At 46.3% G+C, this 26,481-nt stretch overlaps 1 protein-coding gene across 2 annotated transcripts in view; it reads right to left on the bottom strand.

The window, feature by feature from the left end:
* The window catches only part of IDH2 (isocitrate dehydrogenase 2 (NADP+), mitochondrial), a 30,248-nt gene extending 10,173 nt beyond the window's left edge, over nucleotides 1-20,075 (bottom strand). Inside the window, exons 1-4 of one of the 2 annotated variants that reach the window (XM_006885167.1) lie at nucleotides 18,012-18,025; nucleotides 8,959-8,964; nucleotides 2,645-2,736; nucleotides 1,668-1,833 (exon numbers count right to left, since the gene is read on the bottom strand). In XM_006885167.1, the coding sequence (XP_006885229.1) occupies nucleotides 1,668-1,833; nucleotides 2,645-2,695 (217 nt within the window). In that variant the 5' untranslated portion in view covers nucleotides 2,696-2,736; nucleotides 8,959-8,964; nucleotides 18,012-18,025. Of the gene's footprint in view, nucleotides 1-1,667; nucleotides 1,834-2,644; nucleotides 2,737-8,958; nucleotides 8,965-18,011; nucleotides 18,026-19,839 lie in introns of those variants that run through there. The other variant, XM_006885166.1, reaches the window with a different exon arrangement.
* Between the last annotated feature and the right edge of the window lie 6,406 nt (nucleotides 20,076-26,481).

Here is a 26,481-nt window from a genome sequence, read left to right as displayed (position 1 = left end):
CAACAGCTCCTCGGAACACTAAGCAGGTAAGACCCAAAGGGTCTGCCAACAACAAAGCTCAGCAGGCTGGAGAAAAGGATGAATGGAAACAGGCATCTCAGGGAGGAAGTGGGACAAGTGCTGGTGCACTAGGGACATGGGAACCAGGTCCCAAAGAAAATGTGCATAAAATGTTGACCAGAAAACTAATGAGTTCTGGAAACACTCACTCAACCTGGAATTTAAAAAAAAAAACAAAAAACAAAATGTAAAGAAATGTTGCTCTTCTCATAGTTCTCTATTTTCTTTAAAAACTGCAGGGAGGGTTTTTTGGGGGAGGGAGGAGAGGGGATTCTGACACCTTAAGGCCAGAAATAACCTGGAAGGACAGGAGGAGGTCCAGAGTGGGAAAGGCACCCTCCTAATTCCTTCACACAACACCAGCAGGCCAGGGTGGAGGGAGAGGCAGCTCTGAAAGTATTCTTTCTTGAATTATCTGTGATGTGTTTTATCCACACACTGGCACCATCTCATGGACCCTTGAGGACAGGACCCCAGAACAGAGGACTGGCAGCCAGCCCAGTGCTGGTGAGGTTGCCACTCCGAGCACCCTACATGGTCGTGGGAACAGGTTAGGGGACAGCCTGCACACCAGGATGGCAGAAGGATACTAGCCAGGTTCCCAGGTCTGTAAGGCTCTGAAGGGCACAGGCCTGGACACTCCCCCACAGAGACAGCCTCAAGCCTGTCAAGCTGCCTGCAGAGAACTGGAAGGTCAGGGGTGGGTGGCCCAGAGGAGCCATTTTTATCAGCATTTCTCTCCTCATCATGTTACTGCCAACATCTCTACTGATCAGAGAGAGCATAATCACACTGGCCTGGGAGCCAGGACACATGGAGTCTGGTCTCAGCTACAACAGAACCACAGAACCTGAGCCATCATCTACAGCAGTCTCTAAGGTCTCTATGGCCTAGTGGTTAGGAGTTGGGCCACCAACCAAAAGGCACACAGTTTAAATTCACTGGCTGGTACTTGGGAAAAAGAAAAGTAATCTCCTTCCATGCAATGCATTACCTCTGAAAACTCTGTGGAAGGTCAGCTATGCATCAGCTCTGACTCTACAGCACATAACAAGGCTACTATGGTGTCCTTGCCTGGTATAAACAGTTAACATGGTTTGCTGTTAAATGAAATTAGAGATTCAAGTCCCCCAAGAGGTGCTTGAAAGGAAGGCCTGGCAACCTACTGTCAGAAAAATTCACATTGGAAAGCACTATGAAGCACACTTCTACTTAACAGGTCACCAAGAGTTGGAGTAGACTCGGTAACAGCATTAAGATTATAGCTGCAGTGCAATCCCAAAGGCACATGGTTCAAATCCACCAACTGCTCCACAGGAGAATGGGCAATCTTCTCCTGTGCAATTAACTGCCTCTAAAAACCCACTGGAGGGTCAGCTATGAGTTGGTTCAGACTCAATGGCACACAACAACTTGTCTAGGGCATTCTCAGGGAGCTGGGTCATAGTCCCCACATACTACCACTCCAGGCCCAAGTGCAGCTGGGCTCACGGACCCCTCTTGTCCAGCTGCAGAAGCTCCCACTCGTCTCCAAGCCTCAAGATGAGTGGCATGGCAGGATGTCCACCCAATTCATCCCATTCCCATGCCTGTCCCCATCCCCGCACCTTCCACTCGGGCCTCATCAGGGGTGATGGTGGCACACTTGACCGCCACACTGTACTTCTGGGTGGCCAGCGCAGAGTCAATGGTGACCTGGTCATCAGTCTTGTCGCGGTTTGGAAGCCCAAGGTCAAAATACTTGAGCTGGACGTCCACGTGGGGCAGGATGAGCTAGGGACAGACAGATAGCCAGACCAAGGCATCAGTCACATGGCTATGGCTTGGGGTCAGGACACCAGAGGGCATGCAGGAGAGCTTGTGGGTCATGGCAGGAGGCACCCAGTTGAGGACAAAGACCAGAGGAGGGCAGTGGAGGGCGCAGTGCAGTAGGAGACTAAAGCTGGTCTGAGCCTGGAACTCTGGACGGAGTCAAGGGACCAGACCAGAACTCTTCCTCAATGTGGACCTTCCTTCCTCCCACCTTCTCCATGGCCTAGAATTCAGCCAAAACCCAGCTCCAAATGCATCCACATTTCTCTACCCAGTAGATTCCTTCTCCCCTGGGCGCTTTAAGAACTGGACGAGCAGAGATGGCAGCTTTCTGGACGTGCACATGGACAGCACGTTCTCCTGAGCACTCCCAGACCACAGCTGCTTTGGAGAAGCCAGGGCACCTGAGTGGGAACCCCTGGTTATGTGGTCACCACGGCTGTGCAGTCGCCCTGCAGACAGACCAGCCTGTCCCCTTTGGGCCCCACACAAGGAAACATGGGAGAATACAGGGAGTCAAGGATGTGACCAGCCCAGAATCTGCTCAGGTTTTCTAAACATACCACCTCCAGACAGGCGATCACCACAGGCCACAGACTGCCTCATACCACCAAGAACTGCTAGTGGTCAGCATGTGGGAGAAAGGTGGACAGGAGAGTGATGGGATAGTCCTGCCCTCCTGGGTGACGGCTAAATCCCGGGCCAGGAGGCCTGTGTTGAGAAAGCACCGCGGCCCAGCCCACCTGAAGAGCACTCCTTGGGGGAGCACTACCTTCTCCTTGATGAACTGCCAGATGATGCGGGTCATCTCATCACCGTCCATCTCCACCACGGGCTTGGCCACCTTGATCCTCTTGTCAGCATCTAGAATCCGACAAACACAGTGTGTCATGCTCCTGGGTAGACTGGGGGAGCCATCATCTTCCCATGACCCTGACCACAGGGCACAAGAGACAGCTGGGATTCCTGCGACCCAGAGGCTACCCCCTTTGTGAGGAGCAGCTTCCCAACTCTTGAGAACCTGTGTCCCCCCTTTAAGAATGGCCACACACAATCAGCCCCGATGTCAGCACAGTCTGGTCAAGGAGGCCAGATCTGGCCAGGCAAATACTGTTCCCCTACAGTCTGGAGGCAGGTGCCAAGCAAGAGAATAAGGATCAGCTGGGCCCAGCAGCAGGTGGGGGAGAGTCCAGATTCCACAGTCCAGGCTTGGTTCTTTCACGCCCCCTGTAATTTTATGACTATCCCTTGTTCTTCCAATAAGTTCCTCCTAAAGTCAGCCCGTCACTAACTCTGCTGTTTGCAATTTGAGATTAACTTGAAGTGAGGAAGAAAGCAGTGTCAATACAAACTCAGCTCCTCCTGGAACCTGTAGGTGGTGTGACAGCTACACAAGTCATCCCTGACTGGCCCTTCAAACCCACTCAGAGCCTCCTTGACAGAGGCTTGGATGTTGCTTCTGAAAGGTCACAGCACAGAATCCCTGTGGAGTGGGGCACAGTCCTGCACTGGCACATAGATGGTCATTATGAGTCAGAATGTACTCAAAGGCAACTGTTGCTTTATTTTGTTTTGAAACACTATGTGCTGATGAAGGTGGGAGGAAGGTGAATAATCTCCTTCCATGTGATTTACAGCCTCTGAAAACTCACTAGAGGGTCAGCTATGGGTCACTTCTGTCTTAACAACAACAAGAGCTAGAGATTTTGAGTGTTTTTCATGTGTTTGTTGCCTTCTAACTTTCTTCTTTGGTGAAGCATTTATCCATATTTTCTTTTCTTTTTTTTTTTTTTTTTTTGTATGTGTACTGTCAAATCAGATCTGACTGGTACAGGAGGAGATTGTCCCTCCTTCAGCAAAGCATCTGGTGGATTCAAACCGCACACCTCTGGGATTGTAGTGCAGTTTCTTGCCACTAGACCATATCCATATTTTCTGTCCATTTGAGGTTTGTCTGTCTTCTTGTTGAGCTGCTGGAGTATTCTATAAACCTTAACTATGAGTCCCTTCCCAGATACATCACTATCATTTCAGATTCCCCCCCCCCATCTGTGGGCTTCCTTTTTACTCTATTAGAGAAATTGTTTGATACACATGAGGATTTGATTTTTTAGAATGTCCCATTTCTTCTAGTTTATCCTTTTCTGGTTGGGGGTTTTGGTTATCCTTGGGTTTTGCTCGGTTATTCTGGGAAGACACTATGCACAGTGAATTATCTCAGGATCAAAGTCCACTGTTATAACAATAGGATGGACGGGGAGGGGGGGAGAGCAGGAGAAGAATGGATGGATAATGATCACTGCCCTGGAAGAGGCGAAGGGAAAGACAATGGACAGAAATGGAGATTAGGCATTATGTGCGTGACAATTAGCAATCTGGAACAGGACAAGCAGGACAAAGTGAATTGGCAGAGGCGAAGGGAGGGAAACATGTATAAATGAATGAATGAAAACCAATCTCTGTAAGCTTTCACTAAAATCATAATTTTAAAAAATTAGGACATTTTTTAAAAAGAAAGCTAATTTGCTACACAAAGTTTTCACCTCAAGCACTATAAATAAAATGCTTTTAAAAAAGAAAAAACTCAAAACCCAAAGCCACAATTCTGCTCTGACACACACAAGGTATTCATGTCAGATGTCAAAGCAACTGCATGTATCTCACCCTCTACCATGGGATTCCACTTAACCCTCAAAACAACCTACTGTTGTTGTTATTGTTGTTGTTAGGTGCCATCAAGTCAAGTACAACTAATAGTGACCCTATCAACAAAAGATCTGAACCCTATTCTATCCCGCACCATCCTTCCTCACACTTCCTGACACACAAGAGCCCACTGCAGCAGTCACCGTGTCAATACACCTGGTTGAGGGTCCTCCTCTTCTGCACTGACCCTCCACCCTTCCTAGTATCATGTCCCTCTCCAAGGAATAGCACCTCCTAGCAACATGCCCAAAGTATGTGTGGTGAAGCCTCATCATTCTTGCCTCCAAAGAGCATTCCGGCTGCACCCTCTCCAAGACATAGCTGTTCATTCTCTTGGCCGTCCATGGGATGCTCAGTGCTCTTCTCTAACATCACAGCTCAAAGGCGTCAATTCTTTTTCTGTCATCCCAACCCAGTAGGTTACCATTATTTCTTTCAAATGTGGGAAAATTGAGGTCCAGAGAGATGACAGGTTTATTTTCCAAAGTTAGACAGTTCAACAACAGCAGAGCTAGAAGCCACAGACCTCACTCAATGCCAAGGACATCTGCTAACTGAATTCAGAATCCTGCTCTAAGCCAGCTCAGGACTGGCCAGTTCCCACAGCTCTAGAAGCATCAAAGGAGCCCATGGTAGCTCATCAGGGACCCAAGGAGCCAGTGCAGATGGAGACAGGAGTAGGGAGAGGCTCTTCAAGAAAGGCCATGATTTCTAAGAAAAACCAACAGCCAAAAAGTGTATTCCATAGAAAACTTAAAGAAAAACTGTCCCTTCCCCATTAGTCACTGAAGACAGGGAGGAATCCTTGGGTGGGAAAACAGTTAACACATTCACTTCTAACAACAACAACAACAATACCCTGAGAACCTTGAGTCCATCCAGGGGCACTGGGCAGCAAGGCCTGGTAATCTGCTTCTGGAAAATCACAAGTGGGGTTGCTGTGGGTCAAAGTCGACCTCGCAGCAGCTGGATGGTTAATTAATAAGCACAGGCAGCCTTGGATGCGGCTTACTGAACCCTGGCTTCACAGATGGAGCCACACTAGAGCCTGCAGGGACTGCCCACAGCATGGGACGGAGCGGTGCCTGCAGAGCAGGGTGGGGGTGCAGCAAGAGGTGGGGAAACCCAACCCAACGGGGTTCTGAACCCAGCCCACATCTGTGCCCTTTCCTCAACGGCACACTCCTCATCCTCACCTAGAGCACACTTACTCTCACATCACACCAACCCTTGAGAACATAATCTGCAGTCAAGTCAGCGCCCGACTCCTGGAAATGCCTCATACAACAGTATATGGCCCAGCCCTGCACCATGTCCAAGGCTGCTTTGATCCCCTGGGCTTCCGGTAGTTTATTTTGGAAGCTGACCTCCGGGGCTTGCTTCCTAGTTTGTCTTACTCAGGAAGCTTCATTGGAATCTGTGCAGCATCAAGTTGTTGTTGTCGTTGAGTGGAAATCGACCTATAGCCCACAGCTGACCTTCCAGAGGGTTTTCAGAGGCAATTAATTGCAGATTGTCCATCCTTCTTCCACAGTTCAGCTGGTGGATTTGAACCACATGCCTTACTGCAGTTCAGATTCTTACCACAAGGCCGCCAGAGCTCAGCATCATAGCAACATGCAAGTGTCCAATGACAGGTGAATGACTGTACATAAAGTGCATTGGCAGGGAATCAAACCCAGGTCTCCCATATGGAGGGCAAGAAGTCTACCACTCAACCACCACCACTGATGAAACACAGCAAATCAAAAGAGAGGAAGCTGTCCAGCTGAAGATGCTGACAAGTGGAAGAAGTGGCAGACATCTTGCCAGGTACAACAGCAAGAGCAGAAAGGAGACAGAAATCTACAAAAAGTGGGACCAGGAACCAAAAAAAGGACAGCTGGCAGGAACAGCTAATGTTTTATGCCATGTGCTTTGCTGCAATAATAAAAGTGGTAGAATCATAGTTACTAACATAGGAAGATGTCCAAGATATATTAATGGGGAGAGGGAGGTGGAAATCTAGTTTAAAAACATGGACAGTGTTATGGATTGAACTGTGCCCCCAAAATATGTATATGTGTGTCAATTTGTGGTGCTGGAGAAGAGTATTGAATGTACCATGGACTGCCAAGAAAACAAACAGATTCATCCTAGAGAGGCTTAAACCAGGCTGCTCCTTGGAGGCAAGGATTCTGGGGCTTCGTCTGACATACTTTGGACATGTTTTAAGGAGAGACAGGTCTTTGGAGAGGGACATCATGCTGGGTAGAGTAGAGGGACAGCGTAGGAGGGGAAGACCCTCTATGAGGTGGATTGATTCAGTGACTGGGGTAATCAGGATGGGTGTGTCAGAGGCAATGAGATTGGCACAGGATAGAGCACGGTTTAGGGCTGCTGTACATGAATCGCTATGAGTCACAAACGACTCGACGGCACATAACAACAACAAACAACATGATGGTTGTTATGTGCCGTCAAGTCAGAGCCAACTCATAGCTGACCCTCCAGTGAGTTTTCAGAGGCTATAAATCACACAGACAGAGACTGCCTAGCCTCCTGCAGAGCAGCTGGTGGATCTGAACCTCATACCTTTGGGTTGGTGGCTCAATTTCTTACCATTATGCCACCGTATGATTCTTAGTATTATGGAATTACACCCCATTTTGTAACTTAATGTAATTATTTTATGTGTTGGAAACCCTAACCTCTGTGATGTTAATGAGGCAGGATTAGAGGCAATTATGTTAATGAGGCAGGATGCGATTTACAGGATTAGGCCGTATTTTGAGTCAATCTCCTTTGAGATATAAAGAGATTAAACAAGCAAGCTGAGATGAGAGGGATCTCAGCACCTCTAATAAGGAGCCAGGAATGAAGCATGTCCTGTGGATCCAAGGTTCCCAGCTGTGACCCTCCTTGGCCCAGATGAAGACTGATGCCTAGACACATGGAAATATCCAAGGGACTAAAGCCCACAGATGTCAGAAGGAGACAAGGACCTTCCCCCACAGTTGGCAGAGGAAGAAACCTTTCCTTAAAGCTGACACCCTGCATTCAGAATTCTAACTGTAAGAAAATAAAGTTCTGTTGGTTAAAGCCATCCATCAGCTTGTGGTGTGTCTGTAACAGCAGCACTAGTTAACCGGTTAACAGCTAGCTGTTGTCATTGTGGTGTGCCATTCAGTGGGAATCAACTCATAGTTGTGAGAGAAAAAAAAGTCAATTCACTGTGTGCCTCTAGAATTACAGCACAGCTTCTTACCACTAGGCCACCTGAGCTCCCTGGGGGAAAGGAGATTTGATGGCCAGGCAGTGAGGTGCTGCACTTTCAATCCAAAAGGTACAGGGTTCTAATCCTCTAGCTGCTCTTCAGGAGAAGGATGAGCAATCATTTCAGAAAACCCACTGAAGGATCAGCTATTAACTCAATCAGTTCTGACTCAATGGTCCATAACAACAGCCAGCTAGACGCATTTAAAACAAAGAAGAGCAAAACCCAGCAGACCACAATTACAATGTGTCACTGTCTCACACACCACACCCATGATGACACCCCACCCACAAAGAGAAAGGCTCCATTAAGGGCAAAACCATTTATTTTCCAAAGGATGTGGGAATAGATTTTATTTAAAATGTGTAATTATTTCACAATCTACAAAGAATCTTAAGAGATCATTTAGGGTTTGCCAAGCATCCTGAAAAACCTACAACCAGGAGAGAATTATATAGATGAACAGAACATTCTAAGAATCAAATCCCTATACACATCCAAAAACTTCTCCAACAGGGTAAAAAGGAAAGTCACAGACTGGGAAAAACCATTCGGCAATGACATGCCTGATAAGCGACTTATATCTAGAACTTATAGAATACTCCAGCACCTCAACAACCCAATCACAAAGTGGGCACAGGATATAAACAGACACTTCACCAAAGAAGACATTCAGATGGCAAACAAACACTTGAAAAAATGTTCAAAATCCCTAGCTCTAAGAGAGATGCGAATCAAAACAGCTATATCACCTCACCCCAGTAACAATAGCAAAGTTCAACAGAGCAGCAAACAACAAATGCTAGTGAGGTTGTGGAGAAACTGAAATCCTTATTCACTGTTGGTAGGAGTGTAAAATGGTGCAACCACTATGCAAGGCAGTATGGCGCTTTCTCAAAAAGCTGGAAATAGAAATACCATTTGACCCAGCAATTGCACTCATGGGAATATATCCTAAAGAAACCAGAACTGCCACCCAAGCAGATATATGTACACCTTTGGTTATTGTTGCATTGTTCACAATAGCAAAGAGTTGGAAACAACCCAAGTGCCTATCAACAAATGAATGGATAAGGAAGCTGTGGTGTATTCACACACTAGAATACAATGAAACACCGAAAAACAAGAAACTCAGAAAATATTATATAAAATGGGTGAAACTGGAGGACATTATGGTGAGTGAAATATCTCAGTCACAAAAGGCCAAATACTGCATAATGTCAGTGTTATAAGACAAGACTGACATGGGGGTTGGGGGAAACAAAGAAAAGAGGGGATAAATAATGAAAACTACATTTAAATCAATGAGGGAAAGCACTGTCTAAAAATAAAATATGATTAGGTTATCATTTGCATGACAACAGTCCAGAATAAGAGCTGCATAGCAAAGTGGACTGGTGGGGAGGGAGGAAATTATGCAACAATGAAAGAATCTTGTTAAAGAGAAAAGCAAACTGGGGCAGGGAGGAAAATGTGCAACAATAGATGAATGGAAATCCAAATTTTCTGTAAACTTTCATTAAAATATCAATAAAAAATAAAAAACAGAAAGAGATTATTTAGGCTGAAAAAGGAGACCCAGAGAGGAGGATGGTTTATGCCAAATGTGGCAAAGAACCCAGGTCCCTGCCTCAAGCAAGTCCCACCTCTACAAGTCCTCCTGTATGACATGGAGAAGCTGAAAGCAAACACTGACTCAAAGTATTCATTCCCAAGAGAGAAAAGCAGAGACACTGGCATCACTGCCACCCCACCTGCCCCAAGATGAGGTGGGGTATGGGGCCCATGTGACAAAAATCCCTTCACCTTTTCCGGTCTGAAGTTTGAGTTGGAAAAGCCTTTTGAAGCTGTTGCGGATGCTGCAAAGCTGTTGAAGAGTTAGGATAACTGTTTTTAAAAGTCATCATTTATTGTGTTTTTCTGTCAAAGTTTACACAGCAGACTAGGTTTCCATGTAACAATGTCTACACAGTTCTTTCAGGGGTATTTGTTACATTTTCCACACTGTGTCAACAGTCTCATGAACTCTACTAACAAGTTCACTTCCCTATTCCCTAACCTTCTCTTTTTGCTTATGAGTAATTGTTAGCCATTTAGTCTCACATAGATGTTTTGTTTGCTTGTTTGTTTGTTTTAAGGACACAACACTCACAGGCAACACTCTTTATTTTATGAACCAACCTATTATTTAGCTGAAGAGTGGCCTCAGGGTATATAATTTCTGTTTAAGTTTTAAAGAGTATCCCAGGAATACTCTCTGGTCTTAGGCAGGCCAGTAGGCCTGAGCTTTTTATGAATTTGGCATTTTCCTCCTATTCTAGCAGGATCCGTCTACTGGGACTCTAATCAGAAGAATCGTCAGTAGTGGCAGTAGGCACCAGCTAGTTCTTCTGTCTCAGGGTAGAGCAAGCTGTAGTTAGTTGGTGTAGACTATGAGTTCTATAGGGAGCGCCGGTGGCCTAGAGGTATGGAGCTGTACTGCCAACTCAAAGGCACAGGGTTCAAATCCACCAGCTGCTCCACAGGAGAAAGATGAGAAATCTCCTCCCTTGAGATGTACAGCCTCTGAAAACCCATCAGAGTGTCAGCTGCAAGTCAGACCTGACTCAATGGCACACGACATCAACAACATTAGTCCTCTAGGGAGCTCTAGAGGACTAGTGCATAAGGAATCAGGCAGCTAACCCAAAGGCCACCTCTCTGGAAATTCTTTCCTAGCTCCACTGGAAAAAGATGGGCAGTCTCCTGCTGTGTGGGTCACAGCCTCTCTGAAAAGTCGCTGGAGGGTCAAATACGAGTAAGCTCCAATTCAACACCACTTAACACACACTGTACACACACATATATATCTATTTGTGCACAGATAAATATATACTATACCCATATACATATATGTATATATACACAAGCATACAGAAATGTATACTTTTTTAAATTTTATTATTTGTGTGTGTGTGTACCATCAAATCAGATCTGACTGATACAGGAGGAGATTGTCCCTCCTTCTCCAGCAGAGCATCTGGTGGATTCGAACCACGTACCTCTGTGATTGCAGAATGCATACATTTTTAATTGTTGTTAGTGTTGCAAAATTATCTGTGTCATACATAGATCCCTTACCAAATGCATCTTTTTCTCTTGTGAATGTAATGATATCATCTATCTTGGTCAAGTTGCGGACACATTTGGTGCACTCTTTCCCCATAGACCAAAATAGCAAGTGTCTATTATCAAGAGGAGCACTGTAGTCACACTGGTTAGCTGATCAGCTGTTAACCAAAATGTGGGCAGTTCAAACCCACCAGATACCCCAAGGGAGGATCTATGACCACGCAGATTGTTGTTGCTGTTGTGTACCATGGAGTCGGAGCCAAACCATAGTTGGCCCTCTAGTGGATTTTCAGAGGCTGTAGAGCTCACGAGAGATTGGGAGATTATCCATCTGTCTCCCCCAGAGACACCCATCTGCCTTTGGGATTGTCACCCAGCCCCCTTACGCAGAGCTCCAGCCCCCACGGACTTAGAAGCCTCTGGGGCAGTTCCACTCTCTCCTCTGGGGTCACGATGAGTCAGAATCTACTCAGTGGCAGAGGGTTGGGGTTCATTCTTTAGAGAGTGATTCCCCCTTTTCCTACCCACTTGTTACTATCAATTACCAGTGAACACTGGACTCTGTGTATGGATACCCATTTTTGTCCTATAAAAGTAAAATTATGCAATATTTCCCCTTTGTGATTGTCTTATTTAACTCAGCATAATGTTTTCCAGATGTATCCACGTTAGAGTTATATGTTTCAAGAAGTCATTACTCTTTGATTCTTTGTGAATGTGTAGTATTCCATTATGTGTATGCACTGTTTTTTGTTTATCCATGCATCCACTGATGGGCATTCAGGTTGTTTCCATCTTTCTGCTACTGTGAACAGTGCTACAAGGTGGATACATCTGTTTCTCTTCTATTAGGTCTCTAAAATGTATACCTGGAAATGGGATTGAAATAGTCCTCGTCCTAGTTCTATATTGTCAGATTGTTGTATGAGTTTACTTGTTGTATGAGTTTACAATCCACTGGTGGATTCGAAAAGAGTGTTTTTGGAATTGCAGCATGGTTTCTTACCACTAGGCTGCCAGAGCTCCCTATGTAAAGGCTAGCTTAAAGTCTGTAAGCATTCCTTATGACTTAAATATGATAAAAGCTTATCCAATAAAGTAGATATACCTAACTAGCCATCATCCTGGAGCTCCTGAGTATTATCAACTCTTACTGCTACTCAAAAGAGTTAAAGGTTCAAGTTCACTCAAAGGTATCTTGGAAGAAAGGCCTGGCGATCCCCCAAATCAGCCACTAAAAACCTCATAGAGCCTTTCTACTCTGGCACATATGAGGGGGCCTTGAGCTGAGGTCAACTAGATGGCAACTAGGGAGCTCTGGTAGCTTAGTGGTAAGGAGTTGTGCTGTCAACTTGAAGGTAGGTAGTTCAAATTCACCAAAGATATCTGGGCACTCTCCTCTTGTGCGATTTACTGCCTCTGAAACCCACTGAAACTGTGAGTCAGGTCTGATTTGCCAATACACAAAAACAACAAAATAACAACTGAGTTTGGATTCAGGACCCCAAAAGTAACCCCTTGGAGCCCATCCAAAGGCTTAATCAGCCTTAGTCTCTTAGACACAACAAGTTGTGTAGGCAATGGCTGCCTGGCCTCCTCCGGAAAGTTCAATGTCCAAGGCCACAGGTGACAATCCTCGTGGGACAGGGGTCAAATCCTCAGAGACCACAGGCTATATTAATTTATTCAACAACCTGAACTCCTCAAAGCAAATATAAAAGAGCCTGGAAAAGCAACAGTGTTTAAAAATCTACAGAAAAAGGAGAGTGGGTTTCTGCTCTGTGGCCCTGGGGGGTGTGTCCCTGGGGTCTCTGTGCCTCTGGGGTGTGGGTCCCTAGGGTCTCTGTGGCCCTGGGGGGGTGTGTCCCTGGGGTCTCTGCTCTGTGCCTCTGGGGGGTGCGTCCCTGAGATCTCTGTTCTGTGCCCCTGGGGTCTCCCATTAGTCACAACCAGGCTGGTTTGATTTCCAATTGGTTGTTCAACATATGTGGAGATGTCACATCCTCTGCACATCTCAAGTGGTGACAAGGAACATGAAATCCAAAGAGTAGAAGCTGGGCTCTCAGAAAGCCACCACGAATCACCTGATGACATGCTGCACAAACACCAGCCGCAGGAGGTCCTTAGGCCACCTCTCCTCCCCCTGCCTGAGGCTCCTACCACCCAAGTGGGCAAGGATCCCAAATCCCGCCCCCAGTTTCTGGCTCTGCTGGATACTCCTGACTCCAGGCTGGTAGTCCTGCTGCAGAGATGCCCCCAAGCATAACCACCCAGGCAGCTCAGCAAAGAGGCTGCTCTGCCAGCACGTGCCAGCAGAAGAGCAGAAAATGGGGTGAAGGCCCAAATTCCTAGCGGTTCAAGATGGCAGGGCAGCAAATCTAGTGTTTTCCTTGGCATCATCCTTCACTGCCCTTTTCCTTATACCTGTATCCAAACTATACAAGATATCTTACTGGTTCTTCCTTCAAAATATACTCAGAAACCACAATTCACCTCCCTCTGCGCTCCTACCCAGGTCCGAGTCCCCATCATCTCTGACCAGGCTGCCACATCAGCCTCCAACACATCACAGATGTGGATAAGTGCCTTTGAAAGGCACCCTCCTCTCAAAGCCCCCAAGGCCTGTGAAGGCCCAGAAGTCCCCCACAGCCTCCATTACCTGGCCACCTCTCCTGACAATTACACCTCCATGCTCTCTGCCAGCCATGCATGTCCACTTTGTTCTTGGCACATGCTCCCTCATCTACAGCTACGTTGGCCAATGCTCATCACCCAAACAACCTACTCCCATCTCCCTCTGTGATTTCTAAATCTCCCCCACCCCTGCCCCTTTTTTGGCTACCTATCCAATATTATAAAGAGCACTTATGGCTTAGTGGTAAGGAATTGAGCTTCAAACATGAAGGTATGCAATTCGAACCCACCATCTGCTCCACAGAAGATGGGCAACCTCCTCCCATGCAATATACTGCCTCTGAAAACTCACTGGCACTTCAGCTAGGGCTCAGTTCTGACTCAACAGTACACAATAACAACAATCCAATATTATATACACATACACACTGAGGTGTGTGCCTAAAAGTCACCTTTTATTAGCCTTACAGTTAGCCCCCTCTGGTCTCCAGCTACCTTGACTGCAGACACACATGGTCTTGCAAATCTTCAGCAACTGCAGGACTAGGATAAAGAGAAAGAGTGTTTCCCACAGTGGGCAGCAAGACTTGAGGTGAGCAAGACTTGCAGCACAAGCAAGACTTGAGGGAGACTGGAGCAAGACCCTGGTGATGGTGGTGAAGAGAATGTGGCATTGCTGTGGATGGCAAGGTGTGACCTGAGGTTTCTTGCATTTGTGTTGGCTACAGTTGAAAGGTTTTGCTGTTCTTGCTGGATGCTTGAAGAAGAAGCTGACTTATAACTGCTCTGAGGCAAACCTTGCTGGATGATTTCAATTTGAATGCTGAACTGAAACCAGAGCCTGGACTAATTGAGGAATTATGCCTTGGAACTTGGGCTTAAACCTAGACTTGTCTTGGGAGATATTCTTTGCCTCATCCACTCTCCTTCTTCCCTAATAAACTCCATTCTTGGTACCACAACTGTGAGTCTGTGATTCAGTAACAAATAAACTTCTTGCTGCTGGTAGGACTCTAAAGGCACCATGGGGCTGGGCTATGGGCTCTTTATCTGCTTTCTGATCTAGGGCAGTGAGGGGCTGTTATTCTCACTCCCTCTGGCTCTTTCAGAGAGATGTTCATGGACTTGTGTCCCCAAGCCCTGATTTCAGCTTCTTAGACACACACACTCACCTCTACTTTCCGTCTTGATTGTTTGCTCTGTCTCATTACCATCAAGTTGGAACTGACTCATAGCTGCCTTCCAGTGGGTTTTCAGATGCTGTAAATGGCACAGGAGCTGGCTTATCTTTCCCCTGAGGTGCCACAGGTAGATTCAAGCCTGCGACTCCCTGAGGGTTAGTCATCACAGCTCTTTGTACTCCTTAGCCCTTTGCTAGAGAGCTCTGGTGGCCTAGTGGTAAAAAGTTGCCCTGCAATCCCAAAGGCACAAGGTTTGAATCCACCACCTGCTCCGTGGGAGAAGAATATGGGATGGGTAATCTACTCTTGTGAGATTTATTGCCTCTGAAAACCTGCTAGAAGGTCAACTATGGGTCATTTCCAACTTCATGGGACAAAACAACAACAGTTCTTTGCTGTCATGTCCAATGAAACTTGGAACTTGATGGGGCTTTTCCTTGTTCTGGATCTTTCAACTTTGCTACCTCTGACAGATTGCAGTGTTACGGTTTTTCTATGCTCATTTTAGGAAAAAACACTTGTGTTTTCCTTCTCCGACAGGTTTCCACTTTACACAGGTTCTGGCTCTCACAGGTTTTACTGCATTACAGCCTATATCACATTACCATGTACAGCACCAACACATTACTTTTAAAAATAAAAATTAACAGTTGCTGTTGAACAGATTCCAACTAATGGTAACTTACATTTCAGGAAGTACCATATGCACAAGAGTCAGTGGTAATAAAGAATGACGTTTAAGTTGCATTAAAAGCATTGGAAAGAACAAAAAAAAAAAGAAAGAAAAAGGTTCCAGGAAAAGATGGGATACCAATTGACATGTTTCAACCAACAGATGCAGCCCTGAACATGTTCATCAGTCTATGCCAGGAAATTTGGAGGACAGATGCCTGGATAACTAACTTGAAGAGATCCATTATTTGTTCCCAACCCCAAAAAAAGGTGACCCAACAGAATGTGGAAATTATAAAACAATATCCTTACTATTACACATGCAAGCAGAATATTGCTGAAGATCATCTAAAAATGGCTAGAACAGTACATTGACAGAGAACTGCCAGAAGTTCAAGTGGGGTTTAGAAGAGGCTATGGCACCAGGGATATCATTGCCGATGTCAGATTGATCCTGGCTGAAAGCAGAAAATAACAGAAGAATATCTGTCTGTTTTATTGACTATACAAAGGCATTTGATTGTGTGAATCATAATAAACTATGGCTAACATTGAAACGAATGGGAATCTCAGAACATTTACTTGTGCTCATATGAAATCTATACTTAGACCAAGAAGTTGTTGTCTGACCAGAACAAAGGAACACTGCATGGTTTAAAGCCAGGAAGGATGTGTGTCAGGGATATATCCTTTCTCCATACCTATTCAATCTCCATACCTATTTTATGCTTTGCACTTCAATAAGCTAGACTCAATGAAGGGGAATGAGACATCAAGATTAGAGGAAGATTCTTCAACAACCTACGTTATGCAGAGGATACAACCTGCTTGCTCAAAATGAGGAGGGTTTGAAACACTTATTGCAGGAGATAAAGAACTACAACCTTCAGTATGGATTCTCAAAGTAAAGACAACAAAGGTCCTCACCACAGGGCCAACAGAGGACATAATAATAGATGGAGAAAAAGCAGCTGTCAATTATTTCACCATCTTGATTCAAAAATCATCACCCTTGGCACCAATAGCCAGGAGATCAGGAAACGTATTGCATTGGGAAAATCTACTGTCAGGAACCTCTCTAAAATACTGAAGAGCAATGATGTCAGTTTGAAGACTAAGGTATGCCTGTTCAGGCCACAGTCTTTTCAATCACCTACTACACATCTGGGAGCTGGACAATGAATATGTAAGAATTGATGCTTCTGAGCTGTGGTGCCAGGAGAGTACTGAGAAGTCCATGGACTGCCAAAGAACAGATACGTCTGGGAGAAAGTGCAGCCAGAGTGCTCCTTGGAGGCAAAGATACTCATACTTTGGACATGTTGCAAGGAGAGGCTATTTCTTAGAAAGAGATAAATGCTTAGAAAGATAGAGGATCAGCCCAACAGAAGAAGACCTCCAATGAGACAGACTGACCCAGTGACTGCCACAATGGGCTCACATGTGTCAGAGCTGATGAGGATGGCACAAGACAGGACAGAATTCAGGTCTGCTGTTCATAGGGTCTCTGTGAGTCATACTTGACTCAGTGGCACCTAACAACAACAACAATGGCAACCCCAAGTGTTTCAGAGGGGAACTGCACTCATGGGGTTCTCAGGGACTGATTTCTCAGAAGTGATTGCCAGACCTTTCTTCCAAGGTACCACTGGGCATAACTGAACCACCAACCTGGAGGAAAACTTTAGACCCACCTGTAGTCTTCTTATCTGGTCTCTCTGAGTATCTTTATATCTGAACCGCCTGTATGTTCTCTGTCCCTTCTGGAATTAGAACTACAGCCCCAGAAGGGCAGAAATCCTTGCCAGCCTTATTCCTGGCTCCATTCCCAGTGCCTGGCACTTAGTAGGAGGGCAATAAATACTTGCTGAAGGCATGAATGACTATCTGGTTCAGTTCTTTCCATCTGTGGTCAGCGCTGTCCAGCTGACACCTCCTATTTGGCAGACCCCACTGGCTCCCTCCCGATATACATAGCCACACTGGGGCCACTAGCTCTGGGCTTTGGACAGCACAGATTCCCTTCGATCATCCCAAATGTACACAGGTGGCACCTGTCCCAGGCAGTGGGCTCCCTGCCCTGGACAAGCTCATTAACATGTGGCAATCTGCTGGCATTGTTAACACAGGGTTGTAGAAATGTAAACCCCGGGGCAGGGCCACAGACCTGGCTCCTGGAAATGGAAAGCAATTTCCAGCTCCTCATAGCCTGAATGAACAGAATCAGCCCAAGAGGCCTTGACTTCACATAGGGGATCTGGGGACAGGCTCCAGGTGTTCCAGAAAGGAAACCTATCCAAAACCTAGTAGGCCTAAGCATAACCACCCAAAATAGCTCTGATGGGGCCACTGAGGGCTCTCTGACGTAGCTGCAACAAGACTCACAGAAACCAAATAAGAAAGCTCCAGGTGGCTCTGCAGAACTGGAGTCTCAGGGTGCAGGCAAGCCACAGAGAAGACCCGAACCGTTAAGAGACAGGCTGAGATAATTGGTCTCTCGGCTTGGAGGGGAGTACAGAAGTGTTGTTCTTCCAGGGAGAATTCGCCCACCCTTCCCCAAGCTCTTCATTTCTTGGAACCACCAGCAGCAGTCGCTGGAGGTCCGCAGTATTCCAAAATTAGAGAGACACATGTGAAAACCACTGGGCAGCAGGGATACACCACTGCTTCAGCCAGAGCCAGATTCCTCCCTTGTCATCAAGCGGAATGCCAAGTATTCTGTCTCCAGCAGTGTTGCCAGGTAACAAGCTAGCAGAGGTCACAGCTGTAGGATCTAATGTCCAATTCAAATACCAGGCATTTTCCCACTAATAACCAACCCACTTGGGGACTTCCACAAGGACTTGCCACTGACTGCTCCTTTTAATATGCATCGAGACTCGGTTTCCAAAAGAGGTTCTGTGTGTGCGTATGCTGAGTTTGTCTGCTTTTGTTGCAGTTTGTTTGCATAAAAACCATGTCCCTTTGTGCTTTCGAGTCAGAACCAACCCATAGCTGACCCGCTAGCGGGTTTTCAGAGGCAGTAAATCACACAGGAGGAGACTGCACATCCTTCTGCCAGGGAGCAGCTAGTAGATTCGAACCACGTGCCTTTGGGATTGTAGCACTGCTTCTTACCAGTAGGCCACCAGTGCAGAAGGGTTGCAACGGGTAGAAATCTTGGAGAATGTATCTACTGACCACTGTTTTGCTGATGAACTGCTGATGTCTTTTGGGGGAACCTGGCACACCTAACACCTTCCAGTGACAGGGTGGAACTCTAGACACAAACCTTAAAAGAGTAAAGGCAAAAATGCCTGTTTCTCCTTGGCACAGCAGGGCTGGGGCCTAAGTCCCTCCCTCCCGCTATCCTAACTCTCCTTAGCAGCTACCACCCTGGGTTAAAAATTACCTCCTCCAGGACCAGAGTCAGGGCCAGGGCCAGGGCTGCCAGTGGGCCTCATCCACTCTTCCCCACTCCCATGACCACCCCAAGGGTCTCCTGGCAGTTCCGGAGAGGGTTTCTGTGACAACACACACCAGAAAGGGCCAAAGGACCTCCCCTGTCCCCCATCTTTTCTAGCCTTGAGGAGCCAGGATGAGGGGAGCCGATGTCCATCAGCAGAGTAGGACAACCTGCGCTAGTAATGGAGGCTAAATTCTGCTTTCTTTCATCCGCCTAGGGTCTTCTGGCCTAAGCTCAGAATACCCCAGAAGCTGTGGGACCGATGCAGTAAGGTGATTTTCTGTGCAGACTGTCAGGACTCAACGTGGCTGGGAGCCGGGCAGGGCCAGTAGCCAGCTGGGGGAAAAGGCTGGTCCAGGCGAGAGGGGACCCAGGATGGAGTCTCAAGAGCGTCGACGAAGGAGAAGGAGGACAGCCCAACAATAACAGAAAATGAAAAGGACGCTCGCTTCTCCAGTTGTCGCGTAAAAGGCTCCAAAAATAACTGACGTGGGCCTGACAGCGAACGGGGATTAGCGCGCCCCGCTGGAAAGGAAGTGGAAGTGTCCCCTCCTCGCCTTTGTCTGAGCAGGGACCGCGCGGCGGCCGGGCGCGCGCGGGGTGCCCCAGCCCCTGCGAGGCCAGTCTCTTTCCAGGGACGCGGGGCAGCCGCGATACTCGGAGCCCCGGGCACCCAGACCCCTGTCTCGCGACACAAGCGGGAGGCAGGCACCAGGAGTCCTCGCCCGCGCACGGCAGCAGAGCTGGGCCCGGCGTCACCAGCGCCACCAGTTGCCACCGTCCTTCAAGTCCCCAGCTGCCCGGAAGCGCGGGGCGGGGCGCCCGGAGAGACCCTCTCCCCAGTCCTTTGTGTGCGGGACCCCAGCCCCCCGGGTGGCCACCTCCCCGGCCCTCGCGCCCAACCGCGCCCCAGGCCCCTCTCCGCAGCGGGCGCCCCGCCCGGACCCCCGCGCAGCACTCACAGTGGCGCCGCGGCTGCTCTTGCAAGTTCGGGGCTGTCAGGGCCGCAGGCGCCCAGGCCGGTCCGGGGCCAGAGACCCTGCTGAGCGAGCGTGCGACCCGCAGAAAGCCGGCCATCCCGAGCAGGCGAGCGGACGACGGGCGGACGAGATACAGACGCGGGGCCACCACTCCCGGGTGCCTGGCCGCCGGCTGCCGCAGGGCCTAACTCGCTGGGGCCGCCCGGGCAGGACCGGGGAGGGGCCGCCACCGCATTGGGCCTCGCCGGGGAGGAGGCGGTGCCAGAGCCGGGCCCAACACCTCTTTGGGCAGCTCGGAGCAGGGGTGGGCCTGAGCCGCGAGCCCGCGCTTCCCTGGGAGCCCCCGGAGCCCCTGTGGGCCCCAGCAGGAGGCGATTGAGACCAGAGCTAGCTCAGAGGTGCCAGGCTGGGGCAGCTGCTGGTGAGGCTAAACTCTCTCCGCCAGGTCCCATTCAAACCCTGGTGTCAGCTGCTAACACGCTGGCTTAAACCAAGGGCAGAACTCTGGCCCGCTTCACATTTGCTGGCTGAATTGGACATTCAGGACATTGCCCATTATTCTACCTGAGAGCAACTTGTGGATTCGAACCTTGTGCCTTTGGATACAGAGCAGCTTTCTACCACTAGGCCACTAATCTCCTTTGTTGTTAGGTGCCATCGAGTCAAGTATGACTCGTCTGAGACCCTATAAACAGCAGACCTGAACCCTGTCCTATCCTGTGCCATCCTGGGCTGATGGTAGCTATGAGTTGAAATCTCACTTCTGTCTCCAAAAGGTCAAGCTTCCATTCCTGAGTCACTAAGCATATCCAGATTCTGTTCTTTTCTGTGCCACGTGGGGACTGGAACCATAACAGGACTTGAGAGGACACTTGGGTGAAACAGCGTATAGGCATGCTTCCAAGACACAGTAGGTTCCGTTCAAGAACACTGTAAGTATCACAAAAAGGCAAATCACACCATTCTATGGTCATTCGATGTGCACAGAACTCATGTTTACTCCATACTGTGGTCCAGGTGTCCTGTTACATGTCACAGTGCTAATCATCCTGAGGGAGTTGGAATCCACCCACTGCTCAGCAAAGATGGACAGTCTCCTGCCGTGAGGACTCTCAGCCTTAAAAAAACCCATGGGGTGAGGGGTCTCTAAAAAAGGATTGCACAGCAGAGTCTGGTTTGGTTTTGTTAGTCTCTTAAGTGTACGACAGCATTATGGAAAAGTTTGAAATATTGTGAGAATTACCAAAATGTGACAGACACAAAGTCAGCACATGCTGTTGGAAAACACACCAGAGAGAGACTTGTTCTATGCAGAATTACTTCAAACCTTCAATTTGTTTAAAAAAAGAAGAAGAAAAGAAAAGAAACCACCACGGTATCTGTAAAATTCACTAAAATGAGGTATGCCCATATGTAAGAGCCTTGGCACACGCTCAGCACACAATAATACCAACCACCAGTGTTTAGAACATTCCAGATTTGTAGTCACGCAATACATGCAAAAATAAGCTCAACTCCAAGGAGGCAAACCACTCCATTTGTGCCTATTTTTCACTCAGAAGACAATACCAATTGGTTCTACAAATAACCAAAGTTTCTCTCCCCACCCAGTCTCTTGAAATGAGACACCAGCTGGGGGACTGATTTTATTTCTCGAAGTCTGACAGCTGCCCAACTCCCCTTTTACCATGACACCCACTAACTCCAAGTCCCGCTCTTTCTCACTGCTGCGCTCCCAGCCCTCCCTCCTTTACTGCCTCCAAGTCAGCATTGCCAGATGGAGCCAGGCCAGGAAACTAACCTTGAACTAACGACTTCAAAGTTCCCTGACTGCTGGCAGGCAGTCAAAGCCAGGCAGAGCTGCAGCCTAGGCCTGGGGATCTGCAGGGACTGGGATTGAGAGGGAGATTGCTTTTGAACCCACATATCTGAGGCCCTGAGCCAGCTCATCCCAGAAGCCTACATCCTCCCTTTTCCACTGTTCTCAGTCCATCTTGCTCAAAACACAAGTGGATGTGCTGGAAGACAGTTGGGAAGAAGCAAAATTCACCTTCAAAGCTGACTCCTAGTCCAGTGTAGTCTCAGGCAGCAAGAGGTGGACAGAGGAGGAAAGACGAGTCCCTATGCACTGCCATTGTTTGGAATTTCCGGTGGTTGTAACCCTAGGCAAGAAGATACTGCAGAGAAAGATGGTGTTTAAAGAAAAAGGACTTAACTTCTCTTGTGTATGTCTGTAGAATTGGAAACTCACTTTTCCACATTTTTTTTTTGGTGAAACCCCAGTTATTTCCTGTAGACCACAGTTCGACTGTGACACTCATAGGGCCACCATGAGTGGATGGGTTGGAATCCACTCAATGATATCTAGTTGAACTGAACATATGTGTTCAGTAGGAGCAAATTCAAACAAAAAAATAAAGAAAGACTCCCCTTTTGTTTTCAATACTCATGTTAGAAAACATATTGTGTAGTAGTGAGAACTTTGTCTCTGGAAAGTCTGTAGATCAAATGTGTTTCCTCTAGAACTTGGGGAACCCTGGCCTCCTAGTTTCCTGAAAGGCATGCAGTATAATTATCTACCATAAAAATTCTACAAAATTGGCAATTTTATCCTGAAAGCATGAATATACAGAGTTGTACAGAGTAAAATTCCTTTCTGTTTTTACAAAAATCTTTCTGTTTTTGTAAAAGGCAAAAGATTTATACAATCTGAAGAGAAACCAGAGTTGTACAAGTGTAAAATTCCTTTCTGTTTTTTGCAATCTCCTTAACAGATTGCCTGTAATATATCACATTCAGGTTGAATGCTAATTCAATAACACAACTGTTTTCTTCTATTTTGGAGCAGGCATTTTTTTGGATTGGGAGTAGATGTTGGGTTTGATTCTATTTCCTCAATAGTTGTGGTCAGTCCCTACCCTCTGGGGTCAGATGGACATCTATGTAGTCATTGCAACCCTAGGCCCCAAAGGAAAGTGTCCCAAGGCAGCCAGGAGGAATTTGGATGCAGAGTGAGGTCTTCAACAAAGAGCTCATTCTTAAGGGTGGAAGTTTTGCGTTGCTTTGTGGGAAAACCCCTATTATGCAGGCTCATCGAGGATAGCTGAGAGTTGGAAGAGTCTATGCAGATGAAAGACTGACTTCATCAAGCAGGTCCTCCAAGAATCTTAGTTGTTAAGATGTATTTGTCAGTGTGGTGTCAGAAACCTTGATTGACTTTTGATAGAAAAGTCTATGCATTAGCCCCCATTGGGGACATGGTTTCCAACTACCTTTACTACAAACACATGGTTTTAAAAATCATCAACAAGGGGAGCTCTGGTGACCTAGTGGCAAGGAGCTGCAACTATAATTCCAGAGGCGCACGGTTCGAATCCACCAGATGCTCTGCCGGGGAAGGAGGGACAATCTCCTCCTGTACCAGTCAGATCTGATTTGATGGTACATGCACACAAAAATAATAAAATAAAATAAAAATTTTTAAAAAATCATCAACAGCTGTGAGACCAATATAAGAGAATGCTTTCCACACTGAAAAAAGTGATGGAAAGAGGGTGAAGAGACTGTGACACTGCTGTGAAGAGACTGTAGCAGGTATAACCAGAGGAACCCTGGAGATGGAACCATAGTTAAAGGTTTTGCTTGCTGGATGACTGAAGGAAAAGCTGATTTGTAATTGCTCTGAGATAAAGTTTGCTGGATGATTGAGGAAACCAGAGGTACATTTGTGCTGCTGAACTGAACCTGGACTTTCACTAATTGTAGAATCATGGCTTGTTAATCTGGTTTGGGATTATTGGACTAAACTTGGACCTTCATGGTATTATATTCTTTGCCTCTCCAATCTATCCAACCTATTTCCCTAATAAACCCCACAACTGTGAGTAAAGTTTGTGAGTCAAGTTGCAACAAACATTGGATTCAATAATTGTTAGAAATAAGTACAGGACCATGTGGGATGGCATGTCTGACCATGGAGCTGTTTTTTTAGTACTATAGATACTATTGATGGGGACAATTCCCCTTTATGAATCAGGTAGAAGTCAGACTTAGCCATCCTCATGTTGTAGCTACTCCTTTTCCAGTCAACAAACACAAAGTGGAATGTTTAAGTCCCTTTTCTTTAAACTTCATCTTTCTTTGTGGTGTTGTTCAGACTTGGGTTATCATCACCAGTGAGGATAAACAAGGGATGGCATCGGGCACTTGGGGTGAGGAGAGACTATAGATAAGAAATGGGAAAGAAGATCAGGCTCAATAAGTCAGTGGCAGGCCCAGCATGAGCTTCTTGAAGGGATCTCGAAGGTAGAGGGACTTCAGGACTGGTGTGGAAGGATGAGATGGCCAGAACTTGCAGCTGCATCAGCATAGGGCACAAAGCAGGAGAGACTGAGCTGGAATAATGGCAATACCTTATTGGTAGTTGGGAAGCAGGAGGGGTGGAGGGTTGGAGGAGGAGTGGAGAGCAGGGCTATTTATGGCTGTCTCTAAATTTATTTCCCTGTGAGCAGTCTGCCCTACCTCCACCTCCTAGCCTCCCCTTACCCACTGCTTCCAGCACTGTTTCCAGAAATACAGCCCAGAACAGTTTCTTAACAGCTCATAAACCTACAATACCTCCCCACTGCCTAATACAATCAACTCTCAACAGTTTGTAACAACCCACAGTCTTCATTTTCCTCACCATCCTTCTCTCTGCTGGTTCCTCTATTCAAGAACCCTCAGTTTAGCCATTTCCTCAGCAGTCCCCCCTTCTGACCCCTTACACTGCCCCTTCCTCCCTTTATCCACAGGGCCATTCACATACTTTCGACCCTACAATTTTTTAAAAAAAATAAATATACAAAGTGAACATAACAAAAAGAAATGGTCTACACAGAAGCACTCAGGAAGTAGCATATGATCAAGAACCAATGGCAACAAAGTAAGAAGTCCAAGCTGCATTGAAAGCATAGATTAAAAAATGTAGTTCCAAGAATTGATGGAATATCAGTGAAGGTAGTTCAACAAGCAGACACAGCCCTGAATATGCTAATTCACCTATGCTAAAAGTTTTGGAAAATAGCTGCCTGGTCTAATAACTTGAAGAAATAAAAAAATTTTCCCATTCCAAAAAAAAAAGGTAATCCAACAACAGACAGAAATTAAGGGTCAATATCTGAAAATTGTCCTATTTTTTGGTCAAGAAGTCAAAACAAAGGGAAGTGATGATTTAGTAAAGGAGATGGACAGATTTCAAGGGGCAATGTGAGAAAACAAAGCAAAGTATTATAATGAAATGTGCAATGAACTAGAATTAGAAAATAAAAAGGGAAGAACTCACTCAGTATTTTTCAAGCTGAAAGAACTACTGAAAAATGGACTCAAGCCTCAAGTTGCAAAACTTAAAGATGCTACAGGCAAAATCTTGCGTGATCTAGGAAGCATCAAAGAAGACAGTGGTAATAGAGTCACTGTACCAAAAAGAATTGACTGACCTAGAACCACTTCAGGAAATAGCATGTGATAAAAAACCAATAGTAATGAAGTAAGAAGTTCAAGTTGCACTGAAGGTATTGGCAAAAAAATAAGGTCCCAGCAATTGATGGGGTACCATTTGACATTTCAACAAATAGATATAACCCTGGACATCCTCACCAATTGTCTATACCAAGGAAATATGGAAAACAGCTACCTGGCTGACTAGCTGTAACAGACTCATGTTTATTTCCATTTCCAAAGAAAAGATGTGGAAATAATCAAACAATATCACTAGTACCTTACACAAGTAATATCTTGCAAGAGTCTATCCAAAAACAGCTAGAACAGTAGATTGATAGAGAACTGCCAGAAATACAAGCTAGCTGCAGAAGAGATTACAGGACCAGTGAGCACGGGATCAGTGACCATTGCTGATATCAGATGAAGTGTGGCTGAAAGCAGAGAATACAAGAAGGATGTCTATCTGTGTTTTATAGGCTACACAAAGGCATTTGACATAGATCATAACAAATTACGGCTAACATTGAGAACAATGGGAATTTCAGAACACTTAATTGTGCTCATGCAAAAACTATATGTAGACCAAAAAGCTATTGTCTGAGTAGAACAAAGGAACACTGTATGGTTTAAAATGAAGTATGTGTCAGGGCTATCGCCTTTCTCCACACCTATTCAATCTGTATACAGAGCAGATCATTACAGATTCTGGACAAACTTAGAAGAATGTAGCAGCAAGATCATAGGAAGATTCATCAAGAATCTGTGTTATGGTGAGCGCTGGTAGCCTAGTGGCAAGAAGCTGCACTGCAATCCCAGAGGTGAGTGGTTTTAATCCACCAGATGCTCTGCTGAAAAAGGAGGGACAATCTCCTCCTGTACCAGTCAGATCCAATTTGACAGTACACACACAAAAAATAATAATAATTTGATAAGAACCTGTGTTATGCAGATAACATAACCTTGCTTGCTGAAAGCAAGAACTTGAAGCACTTGGCTAAAAAAGATTAAGGACTGCAACCATCAATATGGACTACATCTAAACATCAATAAACCAAAAATCCTGTGCTTTCTCAAAAAGTTAAACATAGAAATTCCATACGACCCAGCTATTCCACTGTTTGGAATATACCCAAAAAAATGAGA

Source organism: Elephantulus edwardii, unplaced genomic scaffold (assembly GCF_000299155.1).
Source record: "Elephantulus edwardii isolate Elephantulus edwardi_28Jun2011 unplaced genomic scaffold, EleEdw1.0 scaffold00041, whole genome shotgun sequence".
NCBI classification, from domain to species: Eukaryota; Metazoa; Chordata; class Mammalia; order Macroscelidea; family Macroscelididae; genus Elephantulus; species Elephantulus edwardii.
The sequence above is the reverse complement of the archived record's forward strand: the minus strand, read 5'-3'. Positions and strand labels throughout refer to the sequence as shown.